Here is an 18,682-nt window from a genome sequence, read left to right on the forward strand (position 1 = left end):
TTAGCTGCCACTTCTGGCTTCTCACCCACTAGATAATCTGCCAAGAGCATCCCCCAGTTATGACAACTGAAATGTCTCCAGACATTGACAAATATCCCCTGGGGGGCAAAATCAACCAACTGAGAACTGCCATGAGAACTCATATGGAGCAAAATGACTTACTCCCAATGAGGAAGGAAGGAAAAACCCGACCAAGTATTTATTTGTATGTAATATGGTCTATAAGTCACATGTTTCAAATTCAGAGAATCTTACATTTCTCATAAACATTTTCAAAATGGTTAAAATGTAATTGCCCAGAGTCTCTAACTGAACTAAAAGGTAAGCAAAATAACTCTCTAAGTAAGCCTAGCAACTAAAGCACGTAATTCTTAGGAATCACTTTTTTAGTAGATGTTATAACACTTGAAAAATAGTGACAATAATAATACCTAACAAAAGGACTTGATTTTCTCCTCATATTTAAAACATGATCATATACAACAATCATGAAAAATTACCCACAAAACTACTGATATTTCTTCCATTTAAACAAAAAAATTTGACAAATTTAACAAAGTTTTCTACATTCCCACAGTTCTTAAGTATATCTCTGCACTTTCTCCCCTCCTCTTTGTGTAAAAGTAACTCTTAGAAATGAAACCTCCTTACTTCTGGCTTGTATTCAAAAAGAAGCTGATCTCCAGTGAGAAAGTCCTGTAGTGGGTACAGCTGCATGTTTTCACACATATTTTCCACATACTCAACTGGATCTGTCTGTAAAGAGAGACTTATTTCACACCAGAAACTTCCATTATTCTTAATTTACCACAAAATAGAAATAATTTTTCTCTTTTTTTTAACAATGAACCAAAAGCTTCTGAACAAAAATATACTGAGCAGATATAATTTTAGTTCAAGAATTTGGTGCTCACTCAAGCCCTATGCTGGACATAGCGATTACTTTAAAAAAAGAAAAAAAGAAGGAGGGGGGAATTTGATGCTTGAAATTCTAAGAAAATTTAGCCAGAGAAAACTTACCACCTTAAAGGAATTTAACCTGACACCCCTCCAATCCCCATCCTGAGCCCTACAACACACTAGGGTCTAATCATGTCACAGCTTCATCACGAGAGCATTACAACACTGAACTCTAAATGCTTGTTTATAAGTGCCCCATATGACTGATGTCCTTAAAGACAGGGTCTTCATCATTTTATCACTATAGCACTATCAACCAGAACTATCTGTAAACATGAATCAAATCAATGTAGAAATCAAAATGTGTCATTAGATAAAAGTCTTGATATAAGAAATTAATCAGTATATTTCCTCAATTTAAAACTGAAAGAATAACCACAAGTTCTATAACCTATGAAGTGAAAATTCTTTTTCAGAGGAAAGCAATCAATTTAAGTACTAATTGAGCACCTAGACGTTCAGAATCTTAAAACTGACAAGTCCTTCAGATACCAAGTGGTTCTATTCCTTCAGATACCAAGTGGTTCTATTCCCACATTTTCTGAGGAAATACACTCAGATTGATCAGGAGACTTGCCCAAAGTCACACAGTAAATAACAGGCAGAGCAGACACCAGAACTCAGGACTCCTAACGTAGCAGCAAACACTCTTTCCAAAATACCACACTACCCAGTCCTTTACCAGACAGTATGGGTTGTTCTCTCATCTAATGGTAGACAGAAGAGAAGTGAAGGTTACTGCATTCATGGAGCAGAAATGAGACATGCATACATCAAACTAGAGACCATAGGTATATGTTATCTACTATATTATCACATAAAAATAGAATAAGAAAAAATAAGGAAAGATTGTTAGCTTTTTTTGTCCCACTTCCCAATTCAGGAAACATTCCTGAATCATCAAGTTGACCAGTCACCTAGGTGTTATTATTATTTAAAATTATTCTTCCTATTCTGTTCTCATTCTTTTTTTAAGTAAGTTATTCTCACCAGCCACTTACTTATAAATTAACTGCTCTGGTCAGTATGCAACAAAATTGAGTGATTCAAAGTATTTCCTATGAGAAAACACTAAGGACCCTGGCTAAAAGCATATCTCCAGAGACAAGGCAATGGAGCAGGTACTAAGAAAAACACTTAAATGCTATTCTTTCATTTTTTTTTTTAAGATGTAATTCACATATCATAAAATTCACACTTCTAAAGTGCACAATTAAAAATGAAATAAAATTTAAAATAAAGTACACAATTTAGTGGTTAGGATATTCACAAAGTTATACCATCACCACCACTATCTAGTTGCAGAATATTTTCATTGCTCCAAAAGGAAACTCCCATATCCATTAAGCATTCAATCCCTACTACCCACTCCCCCTAGCCACTGGCAACCACCAGTCTGTGCTGTATCTCTATGGATTTACCTACTCTGGAAATTTCATATAAATGGAATCATATAACACGTGACCTGTAGTGACTAGTTTCTTTCACTCAGCATGTTTCCAAGGTTCATCCATGTTGTAGCATGAATCAGTGCTTCATTCCTTTTTGTGGCTGAATAATATTCCATAGTGTGCATATTTTGTTTAACCATGCATTCGCTGACATTTGGGCGTTTCCACTTTCGGGCTATACTGAATACTGCTACTAGAATACTTGTGTACAAGTATTTGTGTGGATATGTTTTCAATTCTCTTGGGTGTATACCTAGAAGAACTTAACAGTAGAGCTCATATGGTAATTGTTTAGCTTTTTAAGGAACTGCCAAACTGTTTTCCAAAGCAGCTACACCACTTTGTAATTCCCACCAGCAATGTATGAGGGCTCTAATTTCTCTATTTCTTCTCCAACACTTGTTATTGTCTGTCCTCTAATTTTTTATCTACTACAAACTCTTCCTGCCTTATTATTACATTATTTCTGTTTTTCTGCCTACAGAAAAGCACTTAAACACCCAGTTCATACTGTTGATTTATAAGACATATTGAGTCCAAGTTCCTATGGGAAATAATTTTTTTTAATTTCTTAATTAAGGGTGCCTGGGTGGCTCAGTCAGTTGAGCAGCTGTCTTTGGCTCAGGTCATGAGTCCCACATCCCTGCTCAGTAGAGTCTGCTTCTCCCTCTCCCTCTGCCCCTCACCCCTGGCTCATGCTCTCTCTAATAAATAAAATCTTAAATAAATATCTTACTTAAATAAGACTGATTTGAACAGTTTGAAAAGGGCATTCTTATTTGCCTTTATTGATGAAGACCAGGAAAAGTCTAAAGAGGAGACGAGACATTCCAACTTTGCTAAAAAAACAGAAATTTATAAAAGCCGAAATAATGGGGCGCCTGGTTGGCTCAGTCATTAAGCGTCTGCCTTCGGCTCAGGTCATGATCCCAGGGTCCTGGGATCAAGCCCACATCGGGCTCCCTACTCCGTGGGAAGCCTGCTTCTCCCTCTCCCACTCCTCCTGCTTGTGTTCCCTCTCTCACTGTGTCTCTCTCTGTCAAATAAATAAATAAAATCTTTAAGAATAAATAAATAAGAAATAAATAAAATAAAAGCCAAAATAAGCTGAGCTACTTGAGTTAACTTAGCAGTTCTCAGAGATATAGACCTTTCTGATTTGTTCTCACTTTGCACTGATTAGGTTTTAATCTAAGATGTCTTGGGCTCATGTTTTATTTTTTATTTTTTTAAAGATTTTATTTATTTGACAGAGAGAGACACAGCGAGAGAGGGAACACAAGCCGGGGAAGTGGGAGAGGGAGAAGCAGGCTTCCTGCAGAGTGGGGAGCCCGGTGTGGAGCTCAATCCCAGGACCCCGGGATCACGACCCGAGCTGAAGGCAGACGCTTAACAACTGCGCCACCCAGGCGCCCCTGGGCTCATGTTTTAAAATCCAGACAAGTATTCATGAATATTGCTAACGGTAAAAAAATGAGGAGCTACAAAAATGGGAGATGTCAGTAAAAAGACATTTTGAAATGATCTGCTAAGAAGAAACTGGAGGGACAGAACAAAAATATCACTCAACCAATGCTGAAAAGCTGATCCCCAAAAAAGGAATCTGGGTATCACTTACGGGTATAGTCCACAATTCTTGATCCCACTCCTTCCCTGCCATAGTTCTGACCTACATGGTGCCACCACAGCTGATAAGGACACTGAACAACATTACTCCTGGTAAGGTAGGTGACAGCACTTTGTGGAGTTCTATGCTTATCAGTCCACTTATAGGGAGGAGTGTCTATAGGGCTCTGTAATGGCCAATAGGTGTGTCAAAGCAGCCTGTTTTCATAGAATAAGATTTTTAGTTCTATTTCAATGATTCAAGAATACAGAGCAGATTACATAAGAATCAACAGCAACTGGAAGCTTACAGTTTTTGTGACCTTGTCCTCATGTACCTAAATCTTCTCTACTTATAGTAGAAATTCAGGAAATCATCTCTGGTGATGATCCAAAAAGGCAGCTTCAAGATGCTCTATGAAGCAGTTCTAAATCAGGGGTTTTTAATCCAGGGTCCACAGACACTTCCCACAAGATAGATCAATGGACAAATTCAGGAGTGTGTATGTGCATGAATTGGCTGGGAAGAAATTACATATTTATTTTCACTAACCTCTAAATTAGCATTTTTATTCTATCACGAATATATGTACAAACCACACTTGTATTAGCAGCATCTATGACTAACCAATAAAAATCACAATATAGTGGGGCGCCTCGGTGGCTCAGTCGATTAAGCATCCGCCTTCACCTCAGGTCATGATCTTAGAGTCCTGGGTTCGAGCCCCATATCAAGCCCCACACTGAGCTCAGCAGGGAGTCTGCTTCTCCCTCTCCCTCTGCCCCCTACCCCCTGCACGTGCACTCTCAAATAAATAAATAAAATCTTAGAAAAAAAAAAGAATCAGAATATAGTTGTTGCAGATATCTCAAACTCACTGCTACTTAAAACTGAAATAATTGTTAGAACTACCACTAGACCTTGTTATTTAATGTTAATAAAGATACAGTACTATTTTTTTTTACCATTTGAGTACTTTATTTCAGTATTCCTTCAAAAACTACTGTATTTTATTTTATTCACTTAGAAACACTATTTTATGAATTGCATTTTATATATATTTTTTTGTTTGTTTGTTTGTTTGTTTTTTAAAGTAGGCTCCACACCCAGCGTGGAGTCCAATGCAGGGCTTGAACTCATGACTCTGAGATCAAGACCTGAGCTGAGACCAACAGTCGGAAGTTTAACTGACTGAACCACCCAGGCACCCCTGGTTTGTATAATATTTAACAATATTGTTTCAATGTAATTTCCTGGGTGTGACAATTTTAGTGAGGTTTATGCAAGAGAATACATTTGTGTAGCAGATACATGCTAAAAAACATTTAGAGGTGAAGTATCATGATATCTGTAATTAAATCTCAATGTTTCGGGAAAAAGATGCATACATGCACATACATATATAAAGAAAGAGAGAGAGGACAGAAAATAAGGAAAACTATTAACAGCTGGTGAATCTAGGTGAGGGATAAAGCGGTGGTCACTGTACCACTATGACAATTTTTCTGAGAGATTAAAAAGGTGAAGGGATGAAATACTATTCTGAGGATTCAACAGATTTCCAAAGGGATCCAAGACACAAAAAGGGTTTTAAAGAAACCCTGTTTCAAACTCCTGACCTTTCAGCCTTATATAATACCTTCCCTTCAAAGATACATATATCATTTAGTTTTTCACAATAACCCAGAGTTCCTTACTTGTGTTTTTCTCATTGCTGATAATGTATCCAAACCTTATCTCTTTTTTAATGCTGAACTCAATTCAAATTTACCAACATCCATGGAGCCTTCTCTGTTTCTATTCAGATCAAGGCAAGTGCTCTCCTTGCCCTTAAATCATAAAGCACACCATTTCTAATAGTACATATGGTAATTACTACAGAATTATCCTGTAGAATGTCTTCATAATATTAGAATTCCCAAAGTATCAAGTACCATAGCAAGTTCTCCATGAATGTTTATCAAAAGGATAGACAGATGGATGAGTACATACATAAAATGATTGTCACACAACATGATCTGTGTCAATCTGCCTACTGTTGATTGAGTAACTCGCTGTTACTCAATATACATACTTAAAAACACAAGAGTTAATTTTCAGATAACCTCAAGGCCATCTTAGGACTCACATGACAGAGAGTGGCAGAATTAAAACTCCAGTGACACTTCCAAAAAGAGGAATAATGTCCACACCAGTTTCAACTTGGTCACAGATAACATTCAAAAAGAATTTGACTTCCAGTACCTGTTCTTGGTAATGAAATTCATTATCCTCAATTTTCTGAATCTCTTCAAAAATTCTGTGAAAGAAGAAAATTGTAAGTAGAAGATACATTTAAATTTCTTATTAGAATCCTCATCAAGAAAAGAGAAGAAAGAGACTGGCCACATAAATGTAAACCCTTAACGTTTCAAGTTTCCCATGCAGTATTCACATGTAGAAGAATCAGGATATGGAGCCAGTGAAGGAACTTAAGCAGGAAATGCCTGAAAAACCATCATGGTAGGACTAAAGCATGTCTATTTGGCAGCCTAAAGGCTAAAACACACCAGAACTGATTCCTAGCCTAATTCTAATATGTACTTATTACCTTTTTTCTGGGCCTAGCTTCTGCAGCATTTTCAAATACTGGAAGACGGTATGAGCAACCTGAAAACAAAACATCTGATCATGCTTTTGCATAAAGTAATATCTACATTTTTTAAATTCCATTTTAATTATTTACCTCATAGAAATGTTCATAACCCTCATCAGTCAACGTAATGGAAATGCTGAACACTGAGTAAGTAGAATTTTGCTCAAATCCTGTCTCACCATTTCCACCAAATAGTGCAAGAGCCCAGCACCTATTAAGAAAAAATGAATCCAATCAGTATCTTGGGATTGACAGTCTACAAATACTTCAAATTAACAAAATAGGTAGGCTTTCTATGTAAAATTTGGGAAGCTCAGAGGCAAACATGCTTTCCAAAAGTAAGTTTATTTTTTTTTAATTTTTTTTTTTAAGATTTTATTTATTTATTTGACAGAGGGAGAGATAGCGAGAGCAGGAACACAAAGCAGGGGGGCGTGGGAGAGGGAGAAGCAGGCTTCCCGCTGAGCAGGGAGCCCGATGCGGGGCTCTATCTCAGATTTTTTTTTTTTTTAAGATTTTATTTATTTATTTGACAGAGAGACAGCGAGAGCAGGAACACAAGCAGGGGGAGCGGGAGAGGGAGAAGCGGGCTTCCCGCCGAGCAGGGAGCCCGATGTGGGACTCGATCCCAGGACCCTGGGATCATGACCTGAGCCGAAGGCAGACGCTTAACGACTGAGCCACCCAGGCGCCCCGCGGGGCTCTATCTCAGGACCCTGGGATCATGACCTGAGCCGAAGGCAGACGCTTAACAACTGAGCCACTCAGGCGCCCCAAAAGTAAGTTTAAAAGTATAAATCTTTAAAGTACAAGGCCTCCCAAACAACTGCAGTGCATGCAAGAATCACCAGAAGGAAATAATAGCATATTTACGGAAACACTAACATATATTACAACATAGTAAAACATTAATAGTTTTATGAAGACACAGTAATTTCTGTTGAAGAGAACAGCACAAAATATTAAAATTGTGGAGGCATTTCACTCATCCCTTTTGAACTTGTCTCCCAGAAGAAGCTTAGAATACTTCAGATATATCCCTACTTAGGATGTTGAATAAGCTCTTTGAGACTATCAGCTAACCTCTATAGGTTGTCTAAGAAAGAAGCAATGAGACTATATCTTTTCCTACTAGAATAATCCCGAAAACTTAAAACAAGAAGGGAGGAAGCCAGAATGAAGAATGTGAAATTCTAATGAAGTTTGGTAAGGTAGAAAGATTGTGCACATCTCAAAGCGTACTGCATTTATTACGTAAGGTATGTATGTAACTAATACCGTTAGTTTATTCTTTCATAATAACCCTGGTCTTTCAGCTTTCTTTGAATGTTCTAGTCATATCAGTGCTTTAAAGTACTTAAATTTCCCATCTTCCTTTCCATTCTTGAATTAGTGTACAGAAAAATCAAACAAGGAAGTATTTTAATTATTGGTCCTGATTTAAAGATATCTTTCTATGATTTGACTAGGCAACTTACCGAAGTGCTTAAATGCATTAGGAAACATTCTGCTAACACAGCTGCTTATAATGCTCATAGTCCCACTATCTGTTGTTATTTCTCTGCCCAGTGTAGTTTTCATTAAAGTCCACCTTCTGGGTTGGGAAAGGCTAGAGATCCATAGCATTTAAATAACCGACTTCTTTACTATTCAAATCTAAATTCTTTTTTTTTTTTTAAGATTTTATTTATTTGACAGAGAGGCACAGTGAGAGAGGGAACACAAGCAGGGGGAGTGGGAGAGGGAGAAGCAGGCTTCCCACGGAGGAGGGAGCCCGAGGTGGGGCTTGATCCCAGGACCCTGGGATCATGACCTGAGCTGAAGGCAGACACTTAATGACTGAGCCACCCAGGCGCCCCTCAAATCTAAATTCTTGATTAGAGCTAACCTTTTATGTAACTCTGGAATCCATTTATTTATGATTTTTAAAATTTTGTGTACAACTAACTTCCCAAAAGGGCTAAAAGGTGGCTTCCAAGGAAATACACAAATATAATAGGGCTATTAAAATAATTTAGGTATTAAAGTGACTATAATTAAACATTAGATTTGATTCTAGGCTTTCTGGCAAATAAAACAAGACTAGGTTATAGAATGCTTATTGTCTATTATTTTTCAGAGACTGCTACACTGAAAATACTTATTAATTAAATACTTGCTTTTTTTTTTCTTTTAAAGATTTTATTTATTTATTTGACACACAGCAAGAGAGAGAACACGGCAGGGAGAGTAGGAGAGGGAGAAGCAGGTTTCCCGCCGAGCAGGGAGCCTGATGAGGGACTCGATCCCAGGACTCTGGGATCAGGACCGGAGCTGAAGGCAGACATTTAACAATTGAGCCACCCAGGCACCCCAATACTTGCTTTTTTCTAAGGTAAGAAAGAATGCTGCCTTTGCCTTCATGCCCAACCAACCAAGAGATATAATGAAGTGGCTTCACCCTTTAAAAAAAAATGTTAAGGTCAAAAATAAAAATAAAGTATAAGCACACAAGGAATTCTTACTTCAAATATTATAATAGTTAAGAATATGATTATAAACTTATTATCACATAAATTCCACCACACATGAAATTATTATTAATTTGATAATAGCAAAGTAAAAACAGAAAACATGATAAAATTAACTTCTTTATCTGAAATCACTATGTTCATTCCAAAATTAAGACTACAACTTTTTCTCTTGAATGCCAAACTTCTTTTTATGGTAAAATCTTTCATTTTTGTTTCACCCAAAATGCAAATAATACAGATTATCATTTTAGAACCTAATACAGAGAATGAATCCCTCAGTGTCAGGAAAAGCTTTCAGTATTGCATCAAGCTCTGTAGTAAAATGAAATGTGTTGCTTTATGGGTCAGAAAAATCTAGCTTATAGTTTTAGTTATTCCTTTAAGTAAATGCATGATCTTGAACAAGAGACTTAACCTCATTGTATTTTTCTTTTTCTCTTTACTTGCCCAGCTACTTACTCATAGAGTTTTCATGACAATGTAATGTAACAGGTGTAAAAATGTTACATTATATAATAACATACTTCAAAAGTCTGAGTAATTGTATATATATTATTTAAACTGTCTTTTCCTACTGGCTTCTACTATAATTTCAGAAGTGTATTCCTACCAAAACAAAAATATATAGAAAAATAAAGTTAGGAAATCTAAGCATTCTTAAATTTTAAAATTAGTTTAAGGAGTTCAATAAACTCTTAGAAGTTAAGATATAATATTAGGATCTCAACTGCATAAGCAATCCCCAAACCCCACACAAAATTGTTTCAAGATATGAATTTGAATTATATCTATACTAAGACTGATGTAGGGGAAGTAAATTAGTTAAAGAATGAATGCCATAGATTACACAACATCTGCATCTGAAACAAAACTAACAGTTTTGTATTTGGTTACTCTGTAGGGATAAACATTTGCTTCTTTGTGGGGAACAAAAAAAAAAGCAAGCTCCCCCAAAAGGCTAATTCACATAATTAGAGATTCAAAATGAATCATGATGAAGGGCACATTAAAACAAATAAATCATCCATAAAAATTAATAACTGGATGGAAACATACAGAAATTTTAACATTCTTTGGAAAACATAATCATGAATGACTTTTTCCTGCTTTTCAGTAATTTTCAGGATTTCTGCAATAAACTACCTTAGTAATCAATCAGAGGATAAACAAGCCTTTGTTAATTAGAAAAATAAGCATTGCCCAAAAAAGGAAGAACAGTATATATAGTATAGTTTCATCTCCATAAAAAAAAAAATGTTTCATATTCACTGTTTAATGTCTGAAGGATATATAAGAAACTATTAATGTTGGGCCTATTTTTCAGGAAACAAAAATTGGAAGCACAGCTTTACTTTTTATTTAATACCCTTTTGTCCTATTTAATATTTTACAAGCATGTATTTTTTTATAGTAAAAAGTTAAATAGAATAAACTTTTAAATATGCATATAATAATTTTAACACTTTTGGGGACACTCTACCATAACTACACAATTAATGTATATTGCTTTTTCCTGTATTATCCTTGCACCAAAAGCAATTAGACAATACACGTTCTCTGCTTTCTCACTGGAGGCATACCATTCTTGTTAACTGGATAGGATGATTGAATATTCTATCATATATGTGAAAAAAAAAGTTTTTACTGAGCTTAAGCAACATTATTTTCCTTCTGCTTGTTATCCTCATGGGTTTGTTTTGTTGGTAATGGTTTTAAAAAAATAAGGTAAATTTTTATCAGTTCATTAGCATTTGTTTTTAATCAGAAAAGTATTTGTAGGCATTGACTGATCCTTATCTTTAAAGAACTTCTTGCCCATGCTATTCTGCTCATATAAGTATTTAAGTAAGTTGGGAAAATGTTTTCCTAATCTATATAACTCTTCCCTAACTCATTACCACCTCAAAGGTGTAGGTCCTTCAGATTTAGGTTGTAGTCATATTCCAGGCTCAAAATCATTTTACTTTTGACAAGCTCAAACGGAATGTTCACCACTGACAAATAAATCATAAGCTAATATATTTTTGTACTCAAAGTACTAAAGAAAATAATTATAAAAGTTAGCATTCACACAAAGATACTTAATTTCAAAGACTCAGGAAAGGAAACTAGCTATAAGAAAACTCTAGTTTTTATACCTAAGAAGACATTAAAATATATAGCCAGGCTTGAAAACTCCAGTAGTGAGGTCCCAGTTTATCACATAACAGAACCCTCAAATTGAAACCATTTAATATGCTTTCAAAATATCACTTTCATTCAGTTTCCAATGGAGTAAATTTGCCCTGCACTCTTACCTGTAATGTTGCTGTTGAGGGGGAAGTGCCCATGTGATGGTCAGAGCATGAATTTTTCTGATTGGAACAACTAAACAAAAATATTTTTCAGAAAAACAGATATAAGTGTTTCTCCATAATTTTTTTTATGCTACACGAATTTTTTTAATTCAATATATTTCATCCTCCAACAGGGGAAGGTTATATACAATGCAATTATTATTTCAAGTTGCCAATTTTCCAATTTGAATAATGTAATTTTTATAAATTTCTTTTCAGTTTGGTTTCACAGGTAGAGAAAACAGATAAAAGAACTATGAAAATAGGAAATGCTCCTAAGAAGGATCCCTTCTTGCAAGAAAGGATACAGGACTAGAAGTCAGGAGACCCATGGTCGAGATCTAGCCCTACTTCTATCTTGCTATATGTGTCTATGTAACCTTGAGGAAAATCATTCTCATTTAAATCTTTCTCTGTTTTCTTATGGTATGGAAAGGGGGTTAGGTTAAAGTAGCTCTACAATTCTTCCCAGTGCTATTACTCTATGATTCTATGAAGAGAAAATATAAAGCCAGAAAGAATACAACAGAAAATAAGTTGTCTCTGGGAAGAGTCAGCTTAGATAGAATGGAGCAGGCAGCAGATAAAGGGTGTGACAAAACAGTCATTGATCAAAGAAAGGGAAGAGGAGAGAGACTGGCAATGGGGTAAAGGAAGAAGAGGAGGGAATACCTAGGCAATCAGGAAAAAGAGGGAAAAAAATCTGCCATGATAAAAGAGCAAAGAAAGAGAAAAGGTGAATTAGGAATATTTCTGCAATATTCACTATGGGCAAATTGTTTTGTAAATTATAGCATAACCATGTGATGGCTCATTGGGAAATTCTCACAAATATATTAAATGAAAAAAGCAAGAGATAGAAGTGTATATACTTTATCACCTCAACTATGTTAAAATATACCTATAGAAACGAAAGGAAATTTGCTAAAATGACTTCTCTACATGGTAAGATTTAAGGGTGATCTTCCCATTTCTTTACACTTCATTTTTATTTTTATTTTTCTTCATTTAAAAAAGTTGTTTTTATAATTGAGATAAAAGGAAATAATTTCCAAAGTGTTATCCCTCCTCTATTTTTCTCTTTTTAAAGGTAATAAAGAGCAGAGCATAGATAAAATGAAATAGGAAAGAAATGGAAACCAAAGGACAAAGGGAACAAGGGGAAAACAGGGTGAAAGCATAAAACAGACTTGAGTAGCAGCAGGGCAGCAGATGAATCTGCCCCCCGTTACTGGCCTGCTGTCTATCACTAACTGGAGATCTCCTCTGTCCTTCTACTCCCTTTCCAACCCAGCTGTACTTTCTGTTGTGTTGTCATTTTCAAAGAAAATTGGCAGCCTCAATTAAGTTTTAGAGAATGTGCTACAGTTATTTCAAACAGTTTTAAACCTTTGGTTCACGAACCTCTATAAAGTTTGTTAAATGCTGGTGTGTCAAATGGATCCGTTAAATGGCCAAAGTTTGGTTTGGGTAACCCACTGAAAATAAAACAAATATATTAAAATTTAATTGGCAAAAGCCTTTATAAGCAGTATCTTTAGGGATGCCTAACTGATAGGTATTTATAATCTATTCTACATACTCCTGGCTGAAAAGCATTCTAGGCATAAGCAAATAGATGGCAACAAAGCCACCAAAATCCTGAGCTTAACCTATTCTTCACCTCAGTCCCAGTAACTCGAATATCTCTAAAACTCATGGGAGACAGAAAACAATGAAGTGAAGTGAAGGGGCCTCCCCTCCCAATATTTACTGCCTCTATCAGCCCCATTCAACTTCAGTTCTCCTCCCATATAAAGCCATTTCAGAAAGAAGACATACTAGAGATTTTTTTTTAATTCAACAAGTATATATGGAATGATTATTGAGTATCAAGCACTGTATTAGGTACTTTGGTATTTAAAAGACATGGACTCTCCTTCTAGAGGCTTCTCATCTGGTTGAGGATACTGTTAACTGTTTCTTCTCAAATATGGTCAATATGCATTATTATTAAATACCCAGAAGACTTTTTAACCTGTCTGATTAAGGAACCAAAGTTGTTAGTGAATATTATTTAAGAGAACTTCTAAAAATGCTTATCAGGGATTGACAGGACCTAATGAATTCCTCTAGGCAATATACCTCTGATTTTTTTGCTAAAGGTTCACAGTAAAACACATTTCAATCTACCATTCGACATTTCCATAGCTCATACTCATTTCTTATCAAAACAAACAAAACAAATGAAACAACCCCACAACTTTGGCATGGCTTTCATTATCTTTCCATACATAAAAAGTACTGCTAATTATCAATGGAAATTTACATAAAGCCAAGTTAATAATAACCAACCAGTTGTTACTACAAATTATTCTAACATTTCCACAGCCAATTTTGCTTTCATAATTATGTCCTAGAATGAGGAACTGGAAAAAAAATCTAACTTACTCACCTGATGCAAGAAAAAAACCTGATTTCATTTATTGATTAAAATACAAACTACTAGGAGTAGGAAGGACTTAATTGCTTCAGAATTAATTTTTTGGTATTCTTTGTAACAAAAATGTTGTAACAAAGTGTATCTTAAATATTTGTATTATTTTGATGAATTTGAGGTAGACAAAAAGTAGTAGCTTTTTGAACTGGAACCATATATGCAATTTCTAGTAAAAGATAATTTGGTTCAACTACATGAAATAGACTTTTTAGTTAGTATGGGAAGTCAATCGTAACCTACAAGATTATTTGTTTTATGGGGGAGAGCATTCCAAGTCCCAAACAACTGACTTAAGAAACAAACTTTCAGAACACAATTATATATATAATATATATTCTGCCTCTCAATATAATACCTGCTTTTATATCACAGTTTCAAACACTCTATACAGTAACAGAAAAACTCTGAATAAATGTAAAAGGAGCCATAAAATCTTCAGCATTACTGCTTACTGTAAGTTTACAAGCTTATAAATTTTGAACTACAGAAATTATAGAAACTTGGGTTCTCATCTTAGTTTTCCCAAAGACTGTGTGATCTTGCTAAACCACTTTAGGTTTTAATTTAATCACCTGTTTAAAAAATAACACCCCTCCCCCCACAAAAAAAAAAAAAAAAAAACCTCTGGGACTCATACAAAAAGATGCCTCTTTAAATCTAAAATAATATGGTTTATGAAAATGTCTTACTTGTTTGGTATCTGAGAGAAGATTTCAGTCACCCACTTTTCCAAAGTATCCAGTGTTTCTTGTGGGGAGGGCAGGAAGGAAACAGGGAAATGCAAGGTTGTTATTTAAGGTAGAAATGCAATTAGATTTCTCTCACTATCTTTAGGTATAAAACAAAGGAATACTTTGATTTGGGCTTTACTTGCCACTCCTTAACCAGTAATGAGTAACAACAACAACAAAAATAACAGTTAAGTATTTCTAGCTGATAAAGTTAGAAAAAGTACACAAGTAAAAAAAAAAGTTTTTGTTTATCATTAGGCAGTGTGGAGGGCCAAGAGATTAAGAATATACCAACCATCCTCCTACTCCATTCCAAAACTTACTTCCTCTAGGAAGGTTTCTCCCAATTAACCCACACCATACTGATCCTTTTACACTCCATTTATTTTACATTATTTTATACTTGCTAAGGCTTTGATCTGTAAGTATTCCTCTTAGGTTTCATATGATTTTCATCTTCTTTTGATTCTTATATTTCATACAAAATTCTTTTGCAATTTCTAGTAAAGCAGATCTAAGTGCAAAAAGAAACCTTTTCCCTTTATCTCACTGACTCATTACTATCAATGAATAGTATTTGTTAGTTCCAACAGACATGTTTCACTAATTTTGAAGAGGTGCCCCAGTAAAAACCAAGATACAAATTAATCAAGCTCTGAATCTCTTATATACCATTTATATAGATATTGAAATCTTATTTTATGCACTTAAAAAACACTATTTTATAAATTGTATAATATACATATATAATCTTTTTTTTTAAGCCCAGCATGGGGCTTGAACTCACTACCCTGAGATCAAGACCTGAGCTGAAATCAAGAGTCCGATGCTTAACCTACTGAGCCACCCAGGCACCCCTAGATATTTAACTTTTAAATGGTATAATAAATGCTAAAGCTTAAAAACAACTGAATTTAAATTGTACAAGTTTCTCTTATCAAATATCTAGGACTTACTTTAGAAATTTGCAACAAGCATTAATAAGCTCTTATATTTGTCATCACAGAGGAAGAGAATGCAAAGGAAATAATACACAGTGGAAGAAAAATGCACATTTGTGAAAGACTTGGAAATAAATTGTAAATTATACACTGAATATGGAACTGCCTATTTTAACAAATGCTGTAAAGGCAATCTAGAAGCACATCTGTAGTCTGGACAAAAGAATCTACCATTCTGTATCCATAGCTTTACATTCAAGTCAACTTTAGTAGATTAATTTTGACCCTAAATGCAAAAATGTTTTATATTTAAGTGCCAAGTTAGCTCTAATTTTAATTTTGACATGACAGAACAATATTTTATAAAAAGGAAGAGTCATATCAGGTGAGAAGGTTACTTTTTCAAAAATAAATGTGCAAACTATAAGATATGTCAAAAAAGAACAGTTTGACAACTGAACAAAAGAGATTGCAATATAAAGAAAACAAAAGAAAGATATCATTTCTTTAATGAGAAAAAGTTAATACAAGTTACTGAAGATAATGATAAAAGAAGGAAAAGAACAGAAGTACTGATCAATACATTTAAGATACTTTTGCTATCATTACTATGATGGATTTCAATTAATCATGCCATTTTACTGGACCCTATGTAAAGATGAAAAGATAGACACCTTGCCCTATCAGAGTTTATGATCAATACAGATTAAATGCAAAGCCAAAGATAACAGAGGCAGCATCTGAATGTGACTTAAAAGACCAATTCATGACCTATTAGTACATTAGTATATTCACAGACTAGCCTAGACTAGCCTAGAGATAAGACCTTTCTTTCTCTAAAAGAAAAAAACATTTGCCTGAGAATCAGATGATGCTGTGCTTCCCTAAGCTGTGCCCTTGCTATATGACTTTTCCAAATCCTGATTTCCTTTAGGTCATATTAGGATCAAGCACTAAAATAATTAAGAGTACACTGCAACACTAATTCTAAGGGCAGTAATAGATAGTATACTACCTTTGGATTGAACCACTAAAGTCATGTAATGAGCAGAATAGTAACGCATCCAGAATTCTCTCAATCTAGCATGCGTATCAATATTATTCCTTTTTGGCTCCTGTTTGAGTGTCTCAGCATTTCCTGTAAAAAAGGATGAAAAAGATCACAGAAATATAATAAGTTTATTTTGAACTATACTGAAATTAAAAATTTTTTTAAAGTTTACTTTGTCAAAAGTCTCCACAGCAAAAATGCATACTCTGCTACTAATACATAAGTAATGAAATAACCTAAGTGACTCAAGAATATAGAACTAGTGTATAACAAACAATAACAATAATATCAATATACGACAAAAATTCACAAAAACAATTCTGACATATATTTTAACACATAGGAATTAATCTCCATTTGGCAATACCTTAACAACAGCAGCTGTCTTAAGCTTCCTCTCTTAATAATTAGTCTAGTATTCAATTCAGGTTTTATCTCTGAATTATTTTATTAATATTCTACATAATCCTTAAAAATAAACCATATAAACTAAGATTGTCATATAAAATGTATATAACTGTACAAAATAAACAGGGAAGCAAAACATCCTTTGAATGAAGTTCTATTTATTTATTTCCCATTTTTTTTAATTTAAATTCAATTAATTAACATATAATGTATTATTGGTTTCAGAGGTAGTGGTCAGTGATTCAGTCTTATATAATACCCAGTGATCATTACATCACATGCCCTCCTTAATGTCCTTCATTCAGTTACCCCATCTTCCCTATCCTCCCTCCCCTCTAGCAACCCTCAGTTTGTTCCCTATGATTAAGAGTCTCTTATGGTTTGTCTCCCTCTCTGATTTCGTCTTGCTTTATTTTTTCCTCTCTTCCCTATGAGCCTCTGTTTTGTTTCTTAAATTCCACATATCAGTGAGATCATATGATAATTGTCGTTCTCTGACTGACTTATTTCACTTAGCATAATACCCTCTAGTTCCATCCACGTCACTGCAAATGGCAAGATTTCTTTTTTTTTTTTTTTTTTTGATGGCTGAGTACTATTTAGATCAACTATCCCAGATTCTACAGTATGGTCAAGAGGGTTAATATGAGCTTATAACTGAATTCTTTTTTTTTTTTTTTTTAAAGATTTTATTTATTTATTTGAGAGAGAGAATGAGATAGAGCATGAGAGAGGGGAGGGCCACAGGGAGAAGCAGACTCCCTGCTGAGCAGGGAGCCCTGATGCGGGACTCGATCCCGGGACTCCAGGATCATGACCTGAGCCGAAGGCAGTCGCTTAACCGACTGAGCCACCCAGGCGCCCCATCTTATAACCGAATTCTAACACTAAGAAAAAGCCATTATGAAAAACAGATACTATTTAAACAGCTTACTGATTAAACAAAATTTGGTCACAGCTCAAAAACTATTACAGAAATCATTGCTGAATCTCTGTTGATAATATGGAAATGTCAGGCTGGGGTAGAGCACAGACTTTATAATCATATAAACAGAGGTTCAAATCTCACATCCACCACTGTGTGATTTAAGCAAATTAAATAACTTCCCTGAGCCTGTTTCTTTATCTTTAAATGGAGATAATGGTACCTGGCTCATAACATTGTTACGATGATCAAATGAGGTAATTCATGTAGTGTTAGCAGAGTATCTGATACTCAAAAAGCATTCACAAAATGTTAGGTGCTATTCTTGATATACCCAATGTTAGAGAACCAAATACATGCATGCTCAACTATTTTCTATTTGAAAAGCTGCCTACTTATCCTAAAAGGTAAAAGGAACCTAACTACTCTGCTTTCATAATCTTCCATTTATCAACTTTTCCTATTTTCAATCTTCCTCAATTAGAAAATATGAAATAAGATGAAGCATTCAGCATCTTACCCCAAAAAAATTTCCCCATAGGATGTCCAGGTCTCGCAAGGCTTCCAAACAACATTTCTTTTCTGTTTGCATCAGAAGGTCTTGCAAGTTGATATTCTGTCAGTTTTAAAGAAACACTTTTAATAA

At 34.8% G+C, this 18,682-nt stretch overlaps 1 protein-coding gene across 2 annotated transcripts in view; it reads right to left on the minus strand.

Annotated features, from left to right (window-relative positions):
* Positions 1 to 18,682, minus strand: part of NRDC (nardilysin convertase) — a 96,439-nt gene that overhangs the window by 16,263 nt on the left and 61,494 nt on the right. For both annotated transcript variants that reach the window (XM_021684300.2, XM_021684301.2), the window contains 10 exons: positions 18,557 to 18,652; positions 16,668 to 16,790; positions 14,670 to 14,727; positions 12,906 to 12,979; positions 11,463 to 11,532; positions 9,016 to 9,093; positions 6,743 to 6,863; positions 6,608 to 6,666; positions 6,262 to 6,316; positions 652 to 756 (listed from right to left, as the gene is read on the minus strand). In XM_021684300.2, the coding sequence (XP_021539975.1) occupies positions 652 to 756; positions 6,262 to 6,316; positions 6,608 to 6,666; positions 6,743 to 6,863; positions 9,016 to 9,093; positions 11,463 to 11,532; positions 12,906 to 12,979; positions 14,670 to 14,727; positions 16,668 to 16,790; positions 18,557 to 18,652 (839 nt within the window). The remainder of the gene's footprint in view (positions 1 to 651; positions 757 to 6,261; positions 6,317 to 6,607; positions 6,667 to 6,742; positions 6,864 to 9,015; positions 9,094 to 11,462; positions 11,533 to 12,905; positions 12,980 to 14,669; positions 14,728 to 16,667; positions 16,791 to 18,556; positions 18,653 to 18,682) is intronic.

Source organism: Neomonachus schauinslandi, chromosome 4, assembly GCF_002201575.2.
Source record: "Neomonachus schauinslandi chromosome 4, ASM220157v2, whole genome shotgun sequence".
NCBI classification, from domain to species: Eukaryota; Metazoa; Chordata; class Mammalia; order Carnivora; family Phocidae; genus Neomonachus; species Neomonachus schauinslandi.